Source organism: Eubalaena glacialis, chromosome 5 (assembly GCF_028564815.1).
Source record: "Eubalaena glacialis isolate mEubGla1 chromosome 5, mEubGla1.1.hap2.+ XY, whole genome shotgun sequence".
Taxonomy (NCBI): Eukaryota; Metazoa; Chordata; class Mammalia; order Artiodactyla; family Balaenidae; genus Eubalaena; species Eubalaena glacialis.
Window position 1 is genome coordinate 117,570,811 of NC_083720.1, and position 24,492 is coordinate 117,595,302.

General features: G+C 35.4%; 1 protein-coding gene across 1 annotated transcript in view; it reads left to right on the forward strand.

Moving 5' to 3' along the window:
* The window catches only part of IQCM (IQ motif containing M), a 483,123-nt gene extending 459,217 nt beyond the window's left edge, over nucleotides 1-23,906 (forward strand). Inside the window, exon 16 of the mRNA XM_061191607.1 lies at nucleotides 23,746-23,906. Coding sequence (XP_061047590.1) covers nucleotides 23,746-23,849 — 104 coding nt within the window. The 3' untranslated portion in view covers nucleotides 23,850-23,906. The remainder of the gene's footprint in view (nucleotides 1-23,745) is intronic.
* The last annotated feature ends 586 nt before the right edge of the window (nucleotides 23,907-24,492 follow it).

Below are 24,492 nucleotides of genomic sequence, written 5' to 3' on the forward strand. Positions count from 1 at the left end.
TAATAAGGAGGCAGATTAAGACTATTTAAAAATTAAATCCTGAAATATAGCTAGTTTAAAATATAGCTAGTTTAAAATATAGCTAGTTTAAAACAGTAGGCTCCCTCTCCCTCTCATATCGTTCTAAAACAGTCTTTTAGGATGAACGGCAATAGCACCCACTCCCTGCATCTCCCCTTCTCCTGCAACACATGTAGAAAATAAGAGGGATGGAGTTCTGAAGTGGATAGTGTAGGATGTACAATTTTTTAAGTAATAAAGCTAAATCACCCACAGCTGGATTATAAACACACTGTGGAAATAGCTGTTTCTGAGTAAATTCTTAACTCAGAAATAGCTGTTTCTGAGTAAATTCTATTTAACTGAGTGGCAAATGATCGTTTGTCATGTAGGGGAGGAAAAACTTTTCCTCTACCCTCTTAGGTTTATGAATGAGACTTGCAAGTTAAGCTGACAAAAGACAGACTAACAGGAAAAAAAGCATGCATATTTTATTGACTTTAATACTTTTACATGCAGTGTATGGGGAGGGGTTCACAGAAAAGAAGTGAAAGCCCCAAAGAGTCAGTTAAACCTGCGGGCTTATATATCATTTTAACAGGTAACATTAGATTGTGGAGAAGTAACTAGACAAAGAAAAAGGGTTTTGGGCTTCTAGGTGTAGCAAATTTTGGGAAGGTAAATATATGGGGAAACTAATGGAACATATGGATTGTTTAATAAGGTTTGTTATGCAGGCTCAAGTCAGTGACTCTGCAGTGAGATTAAAAGTCATTCTCCTCTTCCTGTTACAGGAGAGGGGAGGAAAACACCTTCACAAAGGAAAATGTATGCCCTGCTTTTAGGCAGAAAGTGGAAGAGCAGAGAGTTCTTCCTGCATCTGCTGCCCTTCAGTTGCCCTCAACTCAAAATAATTATTTTGCCAGAGTGACATATTTTGGGACTGCATATTCTGATCCCCTTCAGTCACATAATGCAATTATAACTATTAATATGACTCCATATCATTTTCTTTACTGGAATTGAAGCTTCTTATCTGTAAAATGAAAGAAAAAAATGAGCTTAGGTGATCACCAGTGTTCTTCTCAGGTCTCAAATTTCATTAGAAGACATACTTTCCATCATCTGTCCTACATGATTTTCACATTCATAGAAACTGTAACTTCATAACAAATTCTAATGTATAACATACTCCAGAATGTTCTATAGAGAATGTGAGGATTAATAATGGAGGAATTTAGCCGATCCTTTCAGTAGACATTTGGCCAAAAAGATCCAGCTGTTCAAATTTAATAGTCAATTTTATAGCTGAATATTTAAAAATTTCTGAAATCAGCTACTCAGTTTGTGACATAACTTTAATTGTACACTTAAAAAACAGAATTGTGTCAACTGTGTTTTATTGAATATGCCAGAATGCTGCCATCTGATCTCAGTATCACATTCATGTGGTAAAAAATTCTAGTGTCTAATTTGGAATCTGCATTATCCTTAGAGGGCCATAGAGATATTCATTATCCACATATGATTTCAAACATAATTTAATGACTAGAGATCCTCTAAATTTCCTAGATTTATGAGCAAGTCAAAATATATGGATGATGCATTTTGTCTCCGGTTTCTATCACCTACATCATTTTTTAAAGTGTCTACATATGAGAATGGAAGCAATTACCAGTCTAACCAGACTTAAAAATCTTAGAGTATGAGGGCACAAGAGATTCAAGACAAGGACAATTAGTATTACTATTTTAGCCTGGGAACAGGCAGGGGTCTCAAGATACTTTTAATGCTGGTGTTTTCCCATTAGGACATATGTTTGTGTGTATTTCAGGGTATTGATACCACAGTATAATTTTCCTTTTTTTTTCTGTTCAAGAATATGATCAATAATGTCCAAATAAGACTAAAAAGAAAACTCAAGTTTCCACTTTTTCATTTTGATCTAAACTAGATGCACCAGCCATTGTTAATATTGATGAGCTTAAGTATGTGTCATTGTCCTAACTGATGTATCCAAGCCTCTGGGTGATTCTGCCTTTGGCATCACTGAAACTTAATGTGAACAATATCATTCAAAACAATAACATAATAGGGCCTTTACTGTTGCTTCATTAGCATATAGCAAGGGATTATTCCCTTCTGGTCTGCAGGAGATTTTTTTCCTTTCTTCTCACTGACTCTGTGTTTTTATCTGAGAAGATTGCTGTGAATGATCAGGTGCCAAATACAACATGAGCTTTTTATCTAAGTTTTGTAAAAAAATAAAAAGGACCTGGGAAAGTACCCATTCTGCCACTAGAAAAACTTTATAGTGGAAATTAGAATTATAATATGCCATGGTGTCATATTAAAACTAGGACCCACTGCCAATTTCATTGTAATCAGTTTACCAGGCATCCATGGAAACAACTATTTCCCTGACTAAATTACTATACATCCCCAAATTTTGGAAACGAACTCTACACAGATGCAGAATCAAAATAGAACAAAACAAAGAGTTGGCAATAGTCCATTGAATTAGGGCAGTGGAGGCAAATAGTTTGCGTAATTCAGCCATTTTTCCAACTTCACCCCCACAAGTATTTTTATTTATTATCTGAATTCACTCATTCATTTATTCAAAGGTTTATTGAGCATCTATTGTATAGTAGGCATCATTCTAGGCACACGGGGATACAGCTCTGATCTAAATAGTCAACAATTTCTGCCAGCCAAGAGTTTATATTCTAGTGGAGAGAAACAGAAAATAAACAAAATGAATAAAATACACATTATGTTATATGGTTGTAAACTGTATGGCAGAAAGGGGCTAGAAGTGGGTAGGATGTCCTGGGAGTAGGTGGTGCTTCAATTTAAATAGAATGAGCAAGGAAATCTTCATTTAGAAGGTGCCATTTGAGCAAACACCTGAAGTGGTGAGGAATTGCGCCAGGCGGATCACTGAGGAGAAATTCTAAAAAAAGGAACAGCAAAGGCAAAGAGCCTGAGAGGAGAGTGTCTGGAGTGTTTCAGGACAGCAGGGGAGCCCGTGTATTTGGAAGGAAATAAATGAAGAGGTGCATAGTTGGAGGGGAGGTTACAGAGCTAAAGAGGCAGGGGTCATTATCACGTTTTTGGCTTTTAGCCTGAGGGAAATGGGAAGCTTAATGGAGTGTTGATCAGAAGAGTGACAAGATTTACTCTGGCTGCTGTGTAGAAAATAGACTTGGGGGGTGGGAGGGTGAGGCAGAGAGAGGCAGAAGCAGGGACTAATAAGAGCTATTGCAATAATCCAGGCAGGAGAGAATAATGGCTTGGAAGAGGGTGGTGACAATGGAGATGATGAGAAGTATTCAGATTCTGAATATATTCAGAAGATAGAACCAGCAGGACACACAATGGAAGTGGATATAGTTATGTGAGAGAAAAGGAGTCAAAGTCTAATGATTTTAGCCTGAACAACTAAAAAAAGTTGGATTTACTGAGCTGAGGAAGAAGAGGAAATGTGAATGAAGACGCTTTGGGGGAAATTCAGTTCAGTTTTAGACATGTGAATTTTGAGATGACTAAAGCACATCTAAGTGGTGATTGCAAGAGGTCAATTTGGTACCATATCTTGATGTTAGTGAGACATTTTTTTCTCAACTAAATCTTTAACGGCAATTTTTAATAAGAACTTTTAAGCAAAAAGAGTGTTTATTTAAAGAACAGAATGGAGGCACATGAAACCCAATTGCAGACAGCAGAGCCATGCTACATGGGATTATGGGTTATGGAATGTCAACTTGCCTTCTCTCCCTCTCTTTCCTGAACCACAAGATCTCTTAGCACTGTTGCTCTTGGCATATTTGCTTTATTCTGCCCGTTGCTATCTCATTTCCTCTGCTCTATAACACATTACTCTTCACAGCAGCAATGTCAGACAGAATATATACCTATGACTCTCCAACTTTAATGTTACTGAACAGAGAATTGGGAAGAGATATGTAAAATCTTCTCTGGTCAGTCCAGGATATCACTGAAAGAGTTCATTTTTCTTACCCTTGATATGCAGTGGATTTTGGGGTCCCCTTTCACATCAAATCTGGAGCTTAGAGAGCTATTGAAGCTGGAGATATCAATTTGATAGCTATTAACAAATTTATGATATTTAAGGGCATAGTTCTGGATAAGGACAGAAGGGAGATAAAGATAGAGGAGATTTCAAGGCACAGAATTTGATACCAAGTCAGAGAGAAGGAAGAATAATCCTTAAAAGACTAAGAAACAGCAGCTCATTATGGTAAGAGAAAACTAGAGTATTGCCTTACCTAGAAATCCTGTGAACATCCTTCCAGATGAGACTGGAAAGGTAGGAAGGGGCCAGACCTTTCATAGCCTCACAGATAATGTTAAGAATTTTTTTGTTTATCATAAGCCAATAGTTGGTTTGTATCTTGAATTGGGAATGTTACAAAAATTTCAATCTAAATAATATTTCATTTCCTTTCAAATGTCAAATGTTTCAATCCTATCAAATTGGCCAATATGCCAAAATATCTTGAAAATATAATTTTTAGTTAGACGATTTAAAATAATGAATTTTTAAAATTTTAAAACTAGAAAATTTCAATGTTCTGGAGAAAAAGAACAGATTATAAAATATTATTCTAAACTTTAATTTGACCCAGTAGTTTAAGGTGCTAATTCATATGTTTAAAAATTAGAGACTGACATAAGCTACTGTGAATGGTGGCAAGATTACATTAAATCGTAGAGATATTTTTCCCTACCTATCTTCCCTTCATTTATAGCAAATACAAGCTGAAAATCTTAACTAAAGTCTTGAATAGGCACACAATATTTAAAGCCTTTTTAAAAAGCAGAGAGATTTGTGTTTATTGCTTTTTATGTACACATTAGGCTCAGTTAGATAAAAGTAAGTGAAAATAAACCCACAAAATATTTTTAGTTCCTTTTTTATTGCAGAAAAATGCATTTCTTATCTCTGTTACCACATAAATATTAATCTGGTATCTTGTTAGAGTCACTGAATGATCTTAAAGACTGAGCGGCCAGTGAGTGCCATTTGTGAATCACATCAACAATTTCGGATGGTCCCGATCATCTGTCACTGCACATTGTCATCTCAGCTGGGCAACCCTGGCAATATTGCAGCAGGCTATTGTTTATTGAGAAAGCTAATATTAGGAGGAGATGTGATAAGAATGCCTTTAAAAAACTAATTGAATGCTATCTGTTTTTGGCAATAGCATCTTGTGTCTCTCTGTAGTTTATCGCTTTAGAGTCCTCTATTCAGTCTTTTTATAAAATCCCATTATTTAAAAATCGAGGGCAGAGTCGTGACGTGTAAGAAGCTTTATATATTACTCTGATACTCAAAGATAACCCTTTTTCCTCTACTGCTCAACAAAACCTGCTTTATTGAAAAACATGGGAAAACCTGCCGAAAACGTTGAGATATGAGTCATAATCCCAGTGTTCATTTCAAACATTCTCCAAATGTTTATAGAAATGTTTAGATAGGAAAAAGCAAAGTCAAAATGTTGAAAATATTAAGAGTGAGGAGATTTCTATTCAGTCATGCCCATGTTTTTCAGTTGATTCTTCCTATTATTTGATTACATAATCCTTAAACAGGGCAGATAGATGGAGAGATACATGATAAAGAAAGTCCAGTAAAATATTAATTGTAGAATCTAAGTGGTTTTCACTGTATAATTCATTCACAGTTTTAGTATGTTTGAAAATATTCATAATAAATTGTTGGAAACAAAATACTCAAATATTACCCTCTGGCCCTGTCAATGAAAATGGAATAGACATTTGCTTATTTCATTAAATGATTATTTATAGTAAATTTAAATTAAAATAATCTTGCAGCATCTAATACTATTTGCTAAGGAAATTCCATTCTTCCAATCTGAATTTAAAGAGACATAAACTGGGAGGAAGAATCAATGAATTATAATATTTAGGAAAAACACAATGGAATAGCAAGAAGATAGAAATGGGAATTGTATTTATGTTTTTGTAAAAGATCTGGAAAGAAAGCAGAGTGCAAAAAGTCCCAGTTCTTTCCACAGGAGTGCATTAACCCGATTAACTTTCAAACTAATGTTTGAAATAATCTGAGAATGAAAATTGTATTTTACTTAATATTTTTTTTCTTTTTTTCTACAAAATCCTTGCCATCCATAAACCAAAAAGTAGGAGCTAACTTAGCTCCTGTTGACAAGGACTTTCTCCTTTGTTAGGATACTCCTCTGGTTTTGCCATGGCATTTTGGGACTTGGGCATAGTTTTTGGTCTCTCTGTCTTTTCCGTCCCTTCTTCAGAGAAAGAGGATGAAAGCAGAAGTATCAGATGGGCTGTAGGCGCCCATCTATGTAGTAGCACAAATACCAGCTGAACATATTTTTGATCAGGTGCAAAGAAACAAATGGCTGTTGGTTTCCCCAAATGTTATTTACCCTTCTGATAGTCTTCCCAACAACCATCACATATAAATATGTATGATATTTGTTTTAGTGTTTAGCTGAGAACAAATTCAGCAAGGTGCTCTGGTACCAATATTTATTGTTTGATATGAACTTGCTGAGCTTTTTGACTGAATGGATTTGGGACTTCCTTTTTTTTTTTTTATACAGCAGGTTCTTATTAGTCATCCATTTTATACATATCAGTATATATACGTCAATCCCAATCTCCCGGATTTGGGACTTCCTTAATGGCTATTCCTAGGCTAAATTTTGCTCATAAAGAATATCCTAAAAAAAATAAAATAAAATAAAAGATGGGATTCTCAGCACAAAGGATTTTGTGCAAAACTGTGGCAGAGGCAAGGGACTTGGCATGATCTTGACCACTAATTTTTATACACACGTATCTTGAAAACATTTCTATTTTGTGACAAATGCAAAATATCAATACAGTACCTACACTACTTTTCGAAACAGAATTTTCAGGGCAAGGGTGAAGCAGCAATAGTAGCAGCAGCAAAGGATGTAGCAGCAGTGGTGAAAAGTGGCAGGAGCTGGGGATCAGGACATATTTCCTTGTTTAAATATACCAGAGAAGAGACAAAGAAACAAACAAAACTTCCCTTCATTCAGAACATTGTCATTTTAAATGCCTTAAAACAAACATTCTATTTCCTGAATTTTCTTTTTCTTTCAAAATGATGTTAACATTCCTAAACTGGAACCAAAGGATAAATTAAGCTTGATTGACAAAATAGTTTTCATAAATGGTTCTGAAGAAGTGAATGGACAGGGTTACTAAGGAAAGGAGGACTAGGTGAGGAAGATGGATGAGAATGCATGAAGAGAAAAAACTGCAAGATGCAGCAGCTCCACAGTCTCTAAAAGACATCAACTTCAAGAACTTTCACCAGACAGCAGTAATACAACTCAGACAATGAATAATTTATCAGTCAAGGCTCAGCACAGGAAATGAAAAGCACACTAGAAATGTTAAGAAGAAACTGATTTGATGCAAAAAATTAATACTTTAAAAAATGCTGAATGCATAATGCCATTTGCAGCAACATGGATGGACCTAGATTATCATACTAAGTGCAGTAAGTCAGAAAGAGAAAGACAAATACCATATGATTATTATATGTAGAATCTAAAATATGACACAAATGAACCTATCTACAAAACAGGAACAGACTCACAGACATAGAGAACAGACTTGTGGTTGCCAAGGGGGGTGGGTGGGGAAAGGATGGGTTGGGAGTTTGGAATTAGCAGATGCAAACTATTATATATAGAATGGATAAACAACAAGGTCCTACTTTACAGCATGGGGAACTAGATTCAATATCCTGTGTTAAACCATAATGGAAAAGAATATGAAAATAATATATACATGTATAACTGAGTCACTTTGCTGTACAGCAGAAATTAAATACAACATTGTAAATCAACTATACTTCAATAACATTTTTTTAAAAAGACCTGTAAAAAAAAATGTTGAATGGTGAAGGGATGGTTTCTAGTTTGGATTTCTAGGAATGACTCTCAGAGCAATGAAGGCCTGACCCACCAGGGAAGCTACCATCTTGGTGGCTGCCACTGGAGCTATGAATACAAGAACACATCCCAATAGCTGTTCCGGAAATCAGGATGTGAAGTCACGAAGATGTTTTTGTTGCTGCTGCTGCAAATACTTCTAGTCACCCAGGAGTTTAGGTAAGAGTCTTTGGAACACTTGAGCAGAACAAACTTGCCTTTCTTTGACCTTATCTGCTAGCAGAAAGAAAAAAAAAAAAGGGTAGAAAGATGATCTCCACATCACTTTTGCCTTCCAAATCTTATGAAAGTGTAGCTAGTTGGTAGAAGGTAATTAACATCCAGAGTCAGTTTTAAGGCCATCTCAGAAATACTGTTTTTGTATCTCCAGTTGCTCTAGATCTAGGTGGAAGGTTGAAGGGAGGAATCAATCCACAGTATCCACTGCAGAATTGAGATCCGAGAATAGAAGGTGTTTATAAATGCTTGTATAATTATTTTAAATTTAAATTCCTAGAGTGAAGATCATAATGTGCATAAAATATTTGCGTAACATATAAATATATATCTCAGTTAAATATGTATGCAAGTAATTAACATTCAGACAAAAAGCAAAAGTACAAAGTCTGGTGACCGGCTAGATTCAAATCCTGATCCTACCATTCATTAAGTACATGATATTATACAAGTTATTTAACTTCTGTGAACCATGATTTTCTCATCTATAAAATGAGAATTACAATGGTAGCATCTCATAGGGTTGGTATCAACAGTAAATGAGAAAATACATGTAAAGTGCTTGTGTAGTGTCTGAGTCACTGCTGCTACTGCTGCTGTTTTTCTTGTATCCTGGAGTCGGGCATCTCACCTGCTTGGCTTGGGCTTGAAGTCCAGTTATGGGATTCATAATGTTGTGACTGTGGGAAATTTACTTAGAGTGTCTGTGCCTCAGTTTCCTCATGTATAAAATTGAGATTATAGCAGTACCTGTCACATAGGGCTGTGATAAGAAATAAATGAAATAGTACATGTAAAGTGCTTAAAAGAGTGTCTGACACAAAATGAGATCCAGGTTATTTTTAAAAACATCTTACATTTAGTTATTGAATTTGTCATAACAACATCAGTCTAGTGAACATTTTCTTTCTGAAGATTTAACATGAGGTCTTTGCTTTTGCAGTCCTTCTGAAAAGAAACAGAATAAACCTCTTCTGTTTATTATATCTTATAGACACAGATTGCATTACGAATTGTCTCAGGCATGAAACTGTCTAGGCTGGTACACAATATGCATGTGCTATCTAGATATGATATGATGAATGTTATATGTAAAATCTTTACTACTAATATAGTAGATGCCAAATGATACAAATTCTAGGATGTAACACCGCTAATTTTGTCTCTCAAAACCAGTGACAGTAGAATTTTTAAAAAGATGTGTTTGCGAGTATGATTATAGATTGATTTTATTAAAGTTAGGTTTGTTTACAAGAAAAAAAATTTAAAGTCATAACTGGCAAATTTAAGAAATAATACTCACTTTTGATCAGTTTAGTGGAAATTACTTTGAGATCAGGAAAACTAACGTGCTACAAACCCCCATTCTGCCACTTACTGTCTGTGTGAATTTAGACTTGCTCCTAACCTTTCTAGACTATCGCCTTCTCCATTTCAATATGGGGCTACCTTACAGAGTTCTTGGGAAAATTACATTTAAGTTTATTTATCTTCATGCCCATAGGTTTAGCAGGCACAGCTTCTGCAGTTCTTTTTATTCTAAGATTCAGTGATCATTTTATATTAAATAATTTTTTTTGTACCTAAAACTTACTATAACTAACAGATTCTGTGAGTCCATGACGAGAGTATAACTTTACATTACACAATCAAATGTAAATGCAATGAAAAGATAAACTGAAGAAATACAACCAGACTTACAAATACTTGAAACATATTTATCTGAAGATACATTCAATTGTGTCTTGATTGTCAGCTGTAAGTTCTGTAGACTCGGCAGTCACCCCAGTGGGTTGAAGCCCAAGCTTTGGCATTTAGTGCCTTCTTGATCTTGAGCAAGTTATTTAACCTGTTAGCTTCAGTTTCTTCATTTGTAAATAGAGATAATTGAAATACTTGTCATACCATCAAATAAGCACCTAGTGCACCGTCTCAATAAATGTTAGCATTTATTGTTATCATCATCCTCCTCATCATCATTTAGTACCTGCTACATATTTCAAACTCTGATTGAGGGTTCGGCTAATAAAGTATCTGACATGGATAGTCAGGTCAGTGAATTATTCCATTGTTAAATAAGCCAAGTTATCTCCATATTTACAACTTGAGATGGAAACTAGTCATCTATATTATTTTGACTAATAAATTTGAACTTAATTTTTAAAATATCTTTTAATTTGAAAGGCAATACAGTGTAACGATTAATGATAAATCATTAAACAGTTTTACCATGTGTATTTTGATGACATATTAACTCATTTAATCATCAAAACAACTATAGGTAGCAATACAGTCATTATCCGCATTTTACAAATGTAGAAACTGAAGCCTAGAGAGATTGTTTCAAGGTCACACAGATGGTAAGCAGCAGAATGATGATTCAGACCTAGGCTCTATGGCCCAGAATTGGTCTTCATAACCACCATGTAATGCTACCTAACTAACTCAAACTCTGGAGTAATGCTGACTTGGGTTTTCATTCACAGTCCACTGCTTAATTGGAGAAGTTACTTAGCTCCTCCAATCCTGAGTTTCCTTATCTATACAACAATTACGACATTAGTAGTTAGAACATTAGAGAATTTTATTCTCCAGAATTCAAGGGGATACAAACAGACTGATTCTCACCTAAAAATCATAGTAGAAGAAAATTGTCTTTCCAGAGAGACAGACAGAGGTAGAGGTAGAGATGTAGGGTGAGGGCAGCATTTCTGGAGCATATGCATATTAATAGCACAGGAATGGAAGGAGAGAATATGGAAGGATGGGGACAGTTCTTGGTGGTTGGATGAAAGAGAGAAAAAAGTTTTTTTTTTTTAGCAGCTGCCATGAGTGGTTAAATTTCAAGGATAGTGACCAAAATGATTCATAGGATTGATGTTGAAGAGCACTGATGAGTAGAGAAACAGAGTTAATATTTTTAAAGGGATCTTCAGATGGGTATGTAAAAATACTGACTGTTGAAAAGATGTCTAAAGATTACTTTAAAAGAATTTCTAAGAAGCTACATTTTCTTTTTTTTAATTTATTTTATTTTATTTATTTTTAAAATTTTTATTTTATATTGGAGTATAGTTGATTTACAATGTTGTGTTAGTTTCAGGTGTACAGCAAAGTGATTCAGTTATACATATATGTATATCTATTCTTTTCCAAGTTCTTTTCCCATTTAGGTTATTACAGAATATTAAGCAGAGTTCCCTGTGCTATACAGTAGGTCCTTAGTAGGTTGGTTATCTATTTTAAATATAGTAGTGTGTATATGGGCATTTTCTTATGATGAGTAAAAATTAGAATTCTTTATGATTACCTTAGATTATGTCAGAAATGAGATCACATGAACCCCTGAATTATATTGGGGTAACATTGTGGGATCTATAATCTAGAATTTTAAACCCAACTTGCTGTACTCAGCATTAAAATTACTCTGTAATTGAGCCAAGATTACATTTCACCATTTTTTTTTTTTCTGGTCAAAGGATGCTGCAAAGGAGAGAGACATCAACAAAACTGAACTTGCGCTAATTACAATTGTGTTTAGGATGACCTACTTAAGGCAAGAAATGCCAGAAAGAGAAGAAAACCTATTCAGCACCATATAAATTTACTAGATTAAGGAAGCCTAAAGAAGTACTTTTTAAAATTTTCGATTGGACATGAGTTTTAACCAAGTCTCAATGGAGACCTAATTTTTGAAGGGTTTAAAATTCTTCTGTTCAGAGAATGTTCATGTCAGATAAACTTGGGCCTCTGAGAATGTGCCCACTGCTGTGGAACTTGCAATTAAGTTTTTTTTCTTGGTTCAGAATAATTACAATAATTTTTTAAAAACTTGAGAAATTCATAAGAAGCATCAAATGGAGAAAAAAGACTTGGTCATGATTCGAACATGCCACTAAATCTCTAAGGATGGGCTTCTTTGTAAGTATAAAATGCTAAGTGTGATGTAGAATGCTTAGAACTGGGGTCTTTTCATGAACTCAGCTCCACAAAAAAGTTTCTGGGGTGGACTTACTGAAAAACGGTTGCTGGAATTTATCTGTTCAGTTCTTGTGCATCTTTGAGAAAGAAAAATGCTGATTTTCAGCCTGAAAATTAACTTCCATGACCTGTCAGCAGCTGTAGAATGAATCTTGGAGAATCAGGAACAATTGAATCATGTTTACATAGGAGTTTTACATGGTAAAGATGTATTGACTAACCTTGGTTTTCATCACAAAATTGGAAGCCCATCTGAGTTCTTGCTAGTGACACCACAGTCTGACACCATAGTGACAGCACAATCCGTGGGGGTAAAAGGTGATTCCATAAGCCTCTGGAATGATGGAGCTTGGAAAGCTGGATACTCTTGGAGACAGAAACACTGCAGGTAGCCTTCAGCGCATTGGAGGTGGGAACCTATTAAATGAGGTTCTTGTTGGTGGAGATAATTGGATTTTCCTATCCTCATCAAGGCCAGACTTGGTCTTACATTGGAAATTATTATTTGCTTCCAGTGTGACAAAGTCATTGTTTCTGTTAGATGTTTCTCAGGTGCAGGCCAAGTGCCTACTGCAGAGCATTTTGGTAGTAGGAGGTGTCCCCACATTTGCTTCGCTATGACATAGAGTGCCATCTAGTGGTAAAATATAACTGTGAGCGAATTTACCCTTTGAACACACCCTGTTCTCAGCCTTTCCACAGATGTGGATCCAGTATGGAAAGGGATTAAATACCTTAATAAATATGTTTGCTCAGAAATTGTCATTGCCTAGATTCAAGGTCTGGGAAAAGGAAACTGGTGGAAGTCTACCAGCCTGAGTCTTTCAATATTTCCAAGCTTTGCTCATAAAAGAAGGGAGAGGTGGGAGGGCAGGAAGGTTGGGCTGTGCATTGGTAGATCTCTTATATACACCAGATAGATTTATCTATCCGATTAATGGAAGAAGATTGAACAAAATGAAATTTATATTCCTCAGAGTTTAACTTGGGGAATGTGTGTGGGCAGGGGAGCTAGTGTTGTGTATTGAAACCCAATCAGAATGGAGAAAGAATTACACATTTCAGTGGTCTTCACATCAGAATGTAGGCACATCAGTGGTAAATAGAGAATATATAGGAAAAAGTTAGAGGAAACAAATTGGCGGTCCATTGGAAGAGGTTGTTTGCCTGTCTGGAAGTTGCATTCACATAGCAAACTCACTTTTTTTTTTTAACCTCAATATACTCAATAAATAAATAAATATATACTAGGGCAGATGCTGATAAACTAATCTCCATCTCAGTAGAGGATGACCAAAAAAAAAAAAAAAAAAAAAATGAGAAGGGCAATAACAACAGCTAAAATTTATTAAGAAATTATGATGTATTCAAATCTAAATCAAGTGCTTTGTGTGTATTTTCTCATTAAATTCCTATACTAATCCTTTTAGGTAAGTACTCTTATTATCTTCATTTTACAGTTGAAGAAAGGCAAGCTCATCTTTCCTGAGAGCACAGAGGTGCTAAGTTAGTAGTGTCAGTATTTGAATTCTGGTCTTGCTTATCCCAAAATTTGCTTTGTGCTAAAAATGTCAAAGAATTTTTATCACTTCCTGGTGAGATACTGACCATCCTGCTTTGTTTGTCCTTATCTAAATCCCATTAAGATCAATTGGATTTCAGTTAGAGCTCAGTAGATTATAATACAGATGGTTTGAACATTCTTTGCTCTCTTCCAGTGTGCACATATATTGGAACACTTTAATTTTCTTGTGATTGTTTCTTCTCAGAGGCAATTCAGCAGTTTGAATCTTCACTATGCTATTGTCCTAATATAGACTAAAATAAATAATGAAGCACTTGTTTGAGTATTTCCTAGTGGATTTTTGTAATAATAGCATACCACTTTCATTTTATGATAAGGAGATGGAAAACCAAGGAAGGTCAAGAGATATACTAAGTTATGGAGAACATCTGGGGTAAAATGCATTTGTACACATTTTTTCCTAGGATTTAAAAATGTGTTTTCTAGATGGGCCTCCTCCTCAAGTTAATCTCATGTATTTGTTTGGAATATTAAGATCTACATCAACTCAGAGAAATTTCTTATTTGTGTGTTTTACATATATTCTAAAGTCTTCCGCTTGTGTTACTTCGTCTTTTTCTATCACCCCCCTTAAAGAAATATGATGAATTTCCATTTGAAAACTCTAGAATTGCTCTTGTATTTTCATCTCTAATGTCTTTGCTTCAAAGCCTCATTGCTTAGCCACTGGTCAGAGAATGAGAACCAGCTCATGGAAGATGCCCGGGTCACTTTTATGTAAACCTGGCTGAAGGGCTCTTACTAAGAGTTGATTTCTTGTAATTGGGCTTTAAAGATCCAAAAAAGTTTCTGACAGGGTGAAAGAAATTGGCATTCTTTGCCTTAGTAGTCATGAGTAAAGAGTACTTGGAGACAAGTAAGTTGTCCCAGCCATCGATTAAACATTCTGTTCCAAACAGAAGGATGATACCATATTAAGAATTAAGGATTCTATTCCCATAGTTTATTACATCAACACTTTTAGGGAGAAAAAAATCATATGATAATATCAATAGATACTAAAAGAGGCAGTTGAGAAAGCTGAACAACCATCTAAATAAATAAATAGGTAAGTAAGTAAGTAAGTAACTAACTAAATAAATAAATCTGAGAGGCAATCTAGAGAACTACATATTTAAGGTAGGAGCAGGAAAGATAGTACTCAAAAAGAATACAAAAGAAAAGAAAAATGGCCTTGCTTATATATAAAACTTTCAAAACTTTTCTATGAAAAAATACCATAAGCAAATTTATTTTAAAAATTGATTTGGACTCAAAAAGACACATGCACCCCAATGTTCATTGCAGCACTATTTACAATAGCCAGGTCATGGAAGCAACCTAAATGCCCATCGACAGACGAATGGATAAAGAAGATGTGGTACATATATACAATGGAGTATTACTCAGCCATAAAAAGGGACGAAATTGGGTCATTTGTAGAGACGTGGATGGATCTAGAGACTGTCATACAGAGTGAAGTAAGTCAGAAAGAGAAAAACAAATATCGTATATTAATGCATATATGTGGAACCTAGAAACATGGTACAGATGAACTGGTTTGCAAGGCATAAATAGAGACACAGATGCAGAGAACAAACGTATGGACACCAAGGGGGGGAAGAGTGGTGGAGGGGTGGTGGTGGGGGGATGAATTGGGAGATTGGGATTGACATGTATACACTGATGTGTATAAAATAGATAACTAATAAGAACTTGCTGTATAAAAAATAAATAAAATAAAATTCAAAAATTCAAAAAAAAATTAAAAATAATTTTGATTTGGAGTGGAATTGCGTTTTTGAAGACAGAGGTTTAACACAGTGAGCTATTTAAAATCGGAACAAGGGAACAATCATAGCAAAATAGACAAAAAATGTAGAGAAACCATTCACAAAACAAGAATCCAACAGCTATTGGATATATGCAATGATGCTCAAAGTCACTAGTGGATGAGGAAACTCAGTAGATTAGCAGCTTTTAGATTGGCCAAAATTAAAACAAAACAAAATAATTGCTATTGTTGGCTGGGATATGAACAAAGAAGTACCGTCACACATTGCTGGTAGAAATATGAATTTTACAGTGTTTTAGAAAGCACCTTGACAAAATCAATTAAAATTTAAAATGTGTATACTTGTGTTTCTGCACTCCATCTTGAGAATCTATCACATGGAAATAAAACCACTACCTAATAAACAAACATGCTTATTTTAGCATTATTTTTCTTTGGAAAAACTGAGAAACAAAGTAAACATTAATCAGTAGAGGAATATTATGGTCTATTCATATCACAAAATACTATGTACCACTTAAAATAATGAATTAGAGCTATACTAGTTAGCTTGAAGGAATTTCCATGAATTAATCCTTCTTGAGTGAAGAAAGCAAAATATGCATGGTATGATGTCATTTTTATAAAACAAAAATAAGCATTATCAAAATTATTTATTGAACACTCATCTATCTGCAAGACACACTCATAGAGATTAGTGCACTGAGACAAAGAAGTGAATTATTGATATTTTGAAGATACAGGACAAATGTATAAAAAAAGAAGCAATAATATAATGTAACTTAGACCTGCTTTAAAAATAAATGATATATATAGAGTGCTATGGTTTCCAATGAGTTGTTATAAAAGGTTCTGCAGTCCATATGTAGATCAAGAATTACTTATAGCCCAATGAAACATGTCACTGATATGAGTCTTTTAGTTTCCTATAATAATAATAATGATAGCATCAGGTATTGGTGGAAAGAGAAAGTAAGATAAGTAAAGTGCTCAGCACAGTGCCTGGCACAGAATGAATGTACATTAAATGACAGCTGTTATTCTCATTGTTATTGTTTTTTTAAATGCTGAGATTATACATTTTTTGAAAGAATATCAGAGGTGAAGTGCCCGCCTCACCACATCATATCAACAGGAACATGCTATCAATATGACTTATCCCCAGTGATATTAACCTTAATCACCTGGCCAAGGTAGTAGTTGTCAGGTTTCTCCACTCACTATAAAGTAACTTTCCTCCCACCCACCTTCTGCAACCTATTTTTTGAAAGCATATATCTAAGTCCAGCTCACACTGGGGGAGGGAATGGGGAGGAATGGAGGAATTAAACTTTTTTCCTGGAGGTGGGAGTATCGACATAAATTATTAAGAATTATTAGATATTTTCTCCCCTTTTGTTTATTCAATCATTTATTTACATCAATATGTACTTGTATATATTTCTTTCCTACTATGAGTTATAATCTAAAACTACATTATTCTGTTGTTGTTGCTCAAATTGTTTCAGCATTAGACATTGGGAGCTTTTTCAGGTTGGTTCCTGAGTCTCTTTAATGTTCCTTTACCCTTTTGGTTTTTGAATGCTTCCTTTGGCACTGCAAGATTCTGCAGACTCATCTTGTATTATCTGCCCTAGTCCTAGAGAACCAACCATTTCTCCAAGGAGTCTTGGTTCCTTTTATTGGAGAATAGTCTTCAGAATGCAAAATCTGAGCACTAGATATGCTCATTGCTACTGAGGTATCACTATTCCCAGGCTCTCTCAGTGGACAGCTCTAGGAAATATATATATATGAATACAAACCCCTGTTTGTACACATAGTTATAATTATTTCAGTATCTATCCTTCTGTGTCTGTCCATCTGCATTTTGTCTTTAGCCTACAGTTTCCAGTCAAAACACTGTTTTGCATAGTTACTTAGGTAAGCTTCTTTTCCCCCCACCCCATTCAGTGAGTTATCACTTTCGATGAAATTTGTATTTCCTGGTTGCACAGTATGTAGAGTCAAGTCTGTCACACGGAAAACATTACCCTGTTAGTAACCAGACTGATTTCTTTCATCTCTATATTCTATAAGCTCCTTTTCTATCTTTTGTGTTTCTATGCTACTCTTACTGTTTATGTGTACCCTCTAACTTTGTCCTATATTCCTACTTACTTTGTGTCAGGAGCCCATTTATAACAGGCCTGCTCTCTCATTTCCTTCATCTTGTGAGAGACATTCTCAATGTGATCTCTTCTCCTTGCTGGCCACCTGTGGTGTGAATCATGCCATCTGGACCCCGGGAGCCATTCACTGGCCTGCAGTTTTAATATCTGCCACAGCCCCAGTAGTGAAGTTCATATACTCAGTTTGCTCCCTATCCTGACCTTAGGCATCCTTCAGTCAGACAGCCTTCTCAGAATTCCCACATCCCCTTGGGATGCTCTGAATCTCAGTAGCTCTCTTCACATCGCATCGGGCTGTGATTTGTTCTGTAAGGCTGCAGAGCCATCACCTAGACACTGCCCATAGCTATTGCTGCAGCGCCATATGGGCCACATGGCATTTTCTAAGGGGTTTGCAGCCCCCTTCAACAAAACCCCTTTACTCCCAGATTTTTCCACAACCTATATGTGCTTTCTATCATTGAGGTTTCCCATTCTCTGGTCCCCCAGGGCAAGATACAAGGGCATAGGGTGACTGGCACTTTCTCAAGAGTTCATCAATATTTCCTCTTTCATTCCTCCACCAGTCTGTTAGTCCAATTCTGTAAGTTGGAGAGGGTTCTCATTGTCATCACACAATCTTCCTTACCACATGGCTCCATGTGCTAAGTTCTTCAGATTCCAGTTTCTTGAATCCCCAAAATGTTGTACATTCTGAGCAAAGCCATACTCTTCCAAGTTGAAGTCTTCCTTTAGAAAATATTGCTATTGCTTTATGTTTGAAAACCTCCTTCTTGAAATGCCATTGTATTCTATGTTCTAGGATTTTTCTGCTTGAGGGTAATGTATATATGGAATGTCACAAAATTATTCATCTCATTTTAAATAGCTATGGTTATTAAATAACTATATGTTTTCCATTTTTTTACAGATTACAAAAGAGAGAGCTGATTATTTAAAAACTCAAGGATAGACTATTTATTAGCTTTTGTAATTTTTTCCTTATTTCAAAATTGATATGCATCAGAAATGAGGTGATTATTTTCAGTCAGCCTCAAGGAATCCATTACTATTGCTTGAATGGCAGAGTTAGGAGCGAGGAATAGTGAGGAGTGGGAAACAAACCTTTAATATTTCAAAACAATATCCAACTACATACATAGTCACAAAAATAGTGGCACATAGAATTTTCTACCTACTCTTATGCAACTTCTGGTCTCTTTGAAAGCAATCCCTGTAGCTGCAGTTATTTCTAGAAATTCTCCTAGGATATCTCACTTGTGCTCATAAATACACCATTCTAAGCTGCAACATAGAAATTCCGCCCCCCTCCCACCCACCCCCTTGCAGTGCTGTCTGCTGCTGTCACTCCAAAGCTCAGGAAGCCTGATGGAGGTGTCTTGCTGCTGCTATTGCCACTAGCACCTGTCCAGGCCATGGTGTGTGGATTCCACATGGGTCTAAGCCAACCTGCTGAAGGGAAAAGTCCATCGCTCTCCTGGCCTTTGTAACCCAGTTCCCTTAATCTCAGAGCACTGATACCCTGTTCTCTCAGTATCCCGAGAACATGGTATAGGAAAATAGCTTTTTTCAGCCATCATTTTCTCATTTGAGTCTTCCTTTCACAAGGCTATAGGCCAGAATCTCTTTGGGGGGGTGGGAGGGTGGAGAAGAAGGGAATGCAGAGTCAAGGCAAAATCATCTTAGCAAGAGGCAGCTCAGAGCACATGAAACCACTCATCCCTGCCAACAACCACCGTCTTATTGGACCAAGATGAAAATATTCAGCTCACTCTTCTCATATTAAGAATTTTTTTCCCCAAGAAGATTTCTTGGTCTTTCTTTGCAGAGAGATCCCTAGAGGATTTATTCTGCCAGTCTTCGTGGACATACCTCTGTTTGAAATACTCAGATGCACAAAACTTGGGTTCAAATTTGGACCCCTGCAACATATGAGCATCAAATGTAACTACTTAAATATGTCCTTAATTGTTTGTCATCTAGGACTACATTTTTGCTTTGTATTGACTATGATAATCTTCTGGTGGGCAGGGCCATTATATCACATTAGGTAGATACTTTCATTTTTTAAACTAAATGTCTATGAGTAGCATAATAATTGCAATTGTTTTTTTTTTTTTTATTGTTTCTGGATTAGGAAATGAAGACCCAGAAAGGTCTCAGCTAATGCCTTTTATATCACCTCATAGCCCTTAGCAAGAACCTGAACAAATAGGACTCAATAGATACTCAACGACCTAAATGTGTATTTTATGTTCTAACACTACTCAATGACCTAAATGTGTATTTTATGTTCTAACACAGTCTGTGTTTGTTTTCTTTCCAAGTTGCTCTACAAAGATTCATTGTGAAGCACTGACAGGAAGTAGCCAATAGTGTAGAATAATACAGTATATAACCTTGAGTGTGTCATGGAAATGGCATGAAAAATCATAAAATAGACTTGTGAACGTAAAAACATAGAGATGGTTTAAAAGAAAACAGAGGACAAAAGCTTACTTTGAGCCTTTGAGGAAAATTTAGTACCCCTTTTCTGAAAATACAGCCTATTAAATGAATATTAACCATATTATCTATTTTTATTTGATTATTTTCCCAAGTTGAAATCATTTATTCAAATTATTGAATATCAACAAGATCTAACTTTTGATTATTCATTATCTACAATAAAAATGACTTTCTACCATATATTCCAATCTAGAAACTTGAACATTTCTAATATTGTTATTTTACATAAATAATATCTTCTGTCAAAAATATGGATAAGCGAAAAGAACTAAAGCTAAATTATAATTCCAACCACTGAATATTTTGGTATTTAATACTGTACATGGTTTCCTATGCATATAACTTTTTAAAAATCTGGGATCACATTGTAGATACTGCTTTGTAACCTGCTTTTCTATTTAAAACTGATTGTAACATATAAGGGTTTAATAAAATATGTTTCTATGACATATTTTAAAGACCTTGGTTGAAGTTGCTTTCCTCTAGAGAGGTTTTTTCATTTGTTCTTGGGGCCCAACAAACTCTAAATTTATTTAAGGTATTTTGGACCACACAGGTGACATGAACCAGGCCATCAAACGATGGGAGCTTTGAGGCTTTGCTCCATCTACCCAGTCTCATGGAAAAGGGAAAGGTTCCTTGCTGTTCCCTTCTTTGAAGTTTTCTCTTCTCTTCCCTTGCCTTCATTTCCCTGCCCTTCTCTCTCTCTCTCTCCCTCTCTTTATTTTGTGATATTATCCCACCTACTCTGATGTGTAGCCCTCTGGGGCCCCGCACTCCATTGTGGTCTCATGCCGGGCTTCCCATTTTGAGTGAACCTTATGTTTTACCTCCTGACCCCACTCCCCTCACAAGGCTGAAGCTCAGATATCCAGGGCTCAGCAGAAAACCTCAGGAAAAAAAAACTGGCTTTAGCACTCAAATATTCACTAAGGTTACTGATTTTACTTTTTTTTTTTTTTTGGCCTTTGCATTTTCTTCCTTCTCTGCCAGTTTAGCAATGCAGTTAAAATACACTTAATATTTTATTCAGAATTTGAATTGTTTTAATCAAAAAGATTGTTCTCTGAATCTGTTCTGCCATATGACAAAAATGAAGGTCGAGAATATTTACTTTGAAGAATTAAAAATATATCATGTATACTTACATTTTTATCCTTCCTAAAATTAATGATCCTTTATTTAATTGACATATTTATGAAATTATACATTATACAATTTAGGATTCTGCTCCCAGTCCCACTTATGGTCGCCAACTAAGATTCTGGTCACCAATTCCAATGTGTGAGTTTTGTTTTTTCCCACGTCAACAAGCAGTTCTCTGACACTAGCTGGGTGTCCTACAATTTTACTCAATTCTGACACAATCCACCTGGAGAGAGTGTCAGATCCCAGTCAGATCTCCCAGGTTAAGTGCTCCGTCCCAGGAGACTGTCCCCCACTTCAGATGCCAATTAAAAGTAGTAGGTTATCAAGTTACCCACAACTTGTGTCCAACTTGGCTACAAATCAGAGGTTCCCATAACCCCTTCCTCAGGTTTTATCAATTTGCAAGAGAAGCTCACAGAACTCAGGGAAACACTTACTTATATTTACCAGTTTATTAAAGGATAGGATAAAGGAAACCAATGAATAGCCAGTTGAAGAGATAAGTAGGGTGAGATCTGGGAGAGTCCTGTACTTCTGTTTTCTGTCCCTGTGGCATCACCCTTCCAGTCCAAGGATGTTTTCATCCACCTGGAAGCTTTCTAAACCCCGTACCACTGGGATTTTTATGGAGGCTTTATCACATAGGCATGGTGGACCATTAACTCCATTTCTAGACCCTGTCCCTCTCTGGAGAAGTGTTGGGGGGAGGGGGCTAAAAGTTCCAAGCTTTTAATCATGGCTTGGTCTTTCTGGTGACCAGCCCCCATCCAGGAGCCCACCCAGCATCACCTCATTAGAACAAAAGATGCTCCCAGTGCTGTTATCACTTAGGAAATTGTAAGCGTTTTAAGAGTTCTGTGCCAGGAACTGGGGACAGAGACCAATATATATACATTTGCTATTATCTCACACAATTATTAGTGAAATTTCTTTATAAAGTCTACATATATTATAACGTCATAGTGTAAATAATAATAATACAGCAACTATATTTTGAATACTTAATGAATTGTCAGACACATATCTTTATTTTTAACTAATAGACTTTATGTTTTTGAGGAATCTTAGGTTTACAGAAATACTAGTGGCAAGTACAGGGTGTTCCCATATACCCTCTCACCTGTGACCCCTTCCTCCTGTTCCCTATTATTAACACCTTGCATTAGTGTGGTATATTTTATAATTGATGGGTCAATATTAATACATTATTCTTACACATATATCTCTTGACATATGTTTTTGGATCCTTTTAACAACCAGACAGGATAGATATTATCCCTGTTTCAAAAATAAGGAAATTAAGATTGAGTATTAAATTTGGATTCACTCACAAATGTATAAGAACAAGAGCTTGGACCATTATATTCACTTTTTCTTCTATTTTACCTACTTTGAGTAATCCTGTATTTCAGCTATTCTCTGCCTGATGAAATATATGGTTGGTATTGCATATTATCAAAAAAATTGCAGTAGGAAATCATTTAGTCCTAAGATCTCACCTTTAGAACTAACACACTTATCTTGTGTAACTACTATATTGGGACACCAATTGGTGATTGCCTTTCCCTGTGATTACACCTGTAATGATAATTACTAATACTAATTATTTCATAAATACTCTGAATGTAGTCTAATTTAGTTTTGTTATTATAAGCCTTGCTCTTTATCTAATGGCAATATAGATAAACATGAAAACAACAATGCCCTGCTTCTCCTTTTACAACACATCAAGTCATTCATTTTCTGTTAGTAATGAGGATTGTTCTTCTCACAACTTTAACTGTTTTTTGGTAGTTGGTTATGTTTTTGTTTAATAACAACAATAGGTTTTAAATGGCAAAATATATGACCATATCTGTAAATTAGTACTGTCTAAAATGGTGTCTGCAGTAAATCTATGGCTTTTATTTATTTGAAGTCATTTTATACATAAAGATGAATCAAGTACAAGCCATCTATAAAAATACTGCTTTGTATTGATTTGAATATCAGTATCAGAACTGATTCCATTGTAATGTAAAAATTTTCAATGTTGTTGTTCTTATGGTCAAACATATGTGGCATCTAATTTATTTATTTCAAGTATGCTGTATATTGGTGGAATCCAGATTCTGCCATCCTTCCTCTCAACTCTTTGGTCCAACAGTAATTCTTGCTGAATCTCATGGTATGATATATAATGTATCACAATACACCTGAAGGAAATGTGCCCAAGTCAAATCTTTGTTTTAGAACAACCATAACTGATTTCCTATAATATTTTTAAATTATTCAAAAGCATGATACATTCTGTCATATAATTTAAAATTTATTAATGTAATTATATATATTGTCTTACAGTCAGTGGACATCCAATACTCAAAAGAGCTAACATCCGGATTGTTGGGAAGCTGGTGGCCAGATCTATGAGAGAAAGGAAAATGAGACAACAGTATTCATCATGAGAAGTAAGATAGTATTTTCAATACAATGTTGTTACCTTAAGAGTTGAACCCAACTACCCAAAGACATAGATTAACGTAGGCCATGGATTAATTCTGTATCAACAGGAAAAAAGGACAAGCATCTTTGCACATCCAAAGAACTTCAACAAGTCAGTCTATAATTACTAAATATCTTTGGATGAACCATTCATTGGACCTTTTTTATAAATGACATCTGCTTTATCATAATGAAGTTGAAATCACATAGTATCAAGAATTCCTTTCATTGGACTTAAATTTGGTTTGTTCCAGTACCAATAAATGCCATAAAGAAACGTTAAGATTCTTATTTCTAGAACTTCACATTTTTTTTGGAAATGGTTTCTCAAAATGTGTTTTAAAATATTTTATTAGTGTAGTCATCGTATTATGTTTTCCCTATTCTTATTGCTCACTTTAAAGTGAAAAACTGAAAGTTAATATATAGTATTCCTGAGTTACCTACCTTAGTTCAGAAAAGATTTGAAGCACAGTGGCTAACACCAGTCTCTAAAGAATCTTGAATTTAATTTTATCTATCCGTCATTCATCCATCCATCCATCTAACCATCTATCCAGCATTCATCCCTCTCTCCCTCCCTTCCTCCCTCCATCTATGAATGAG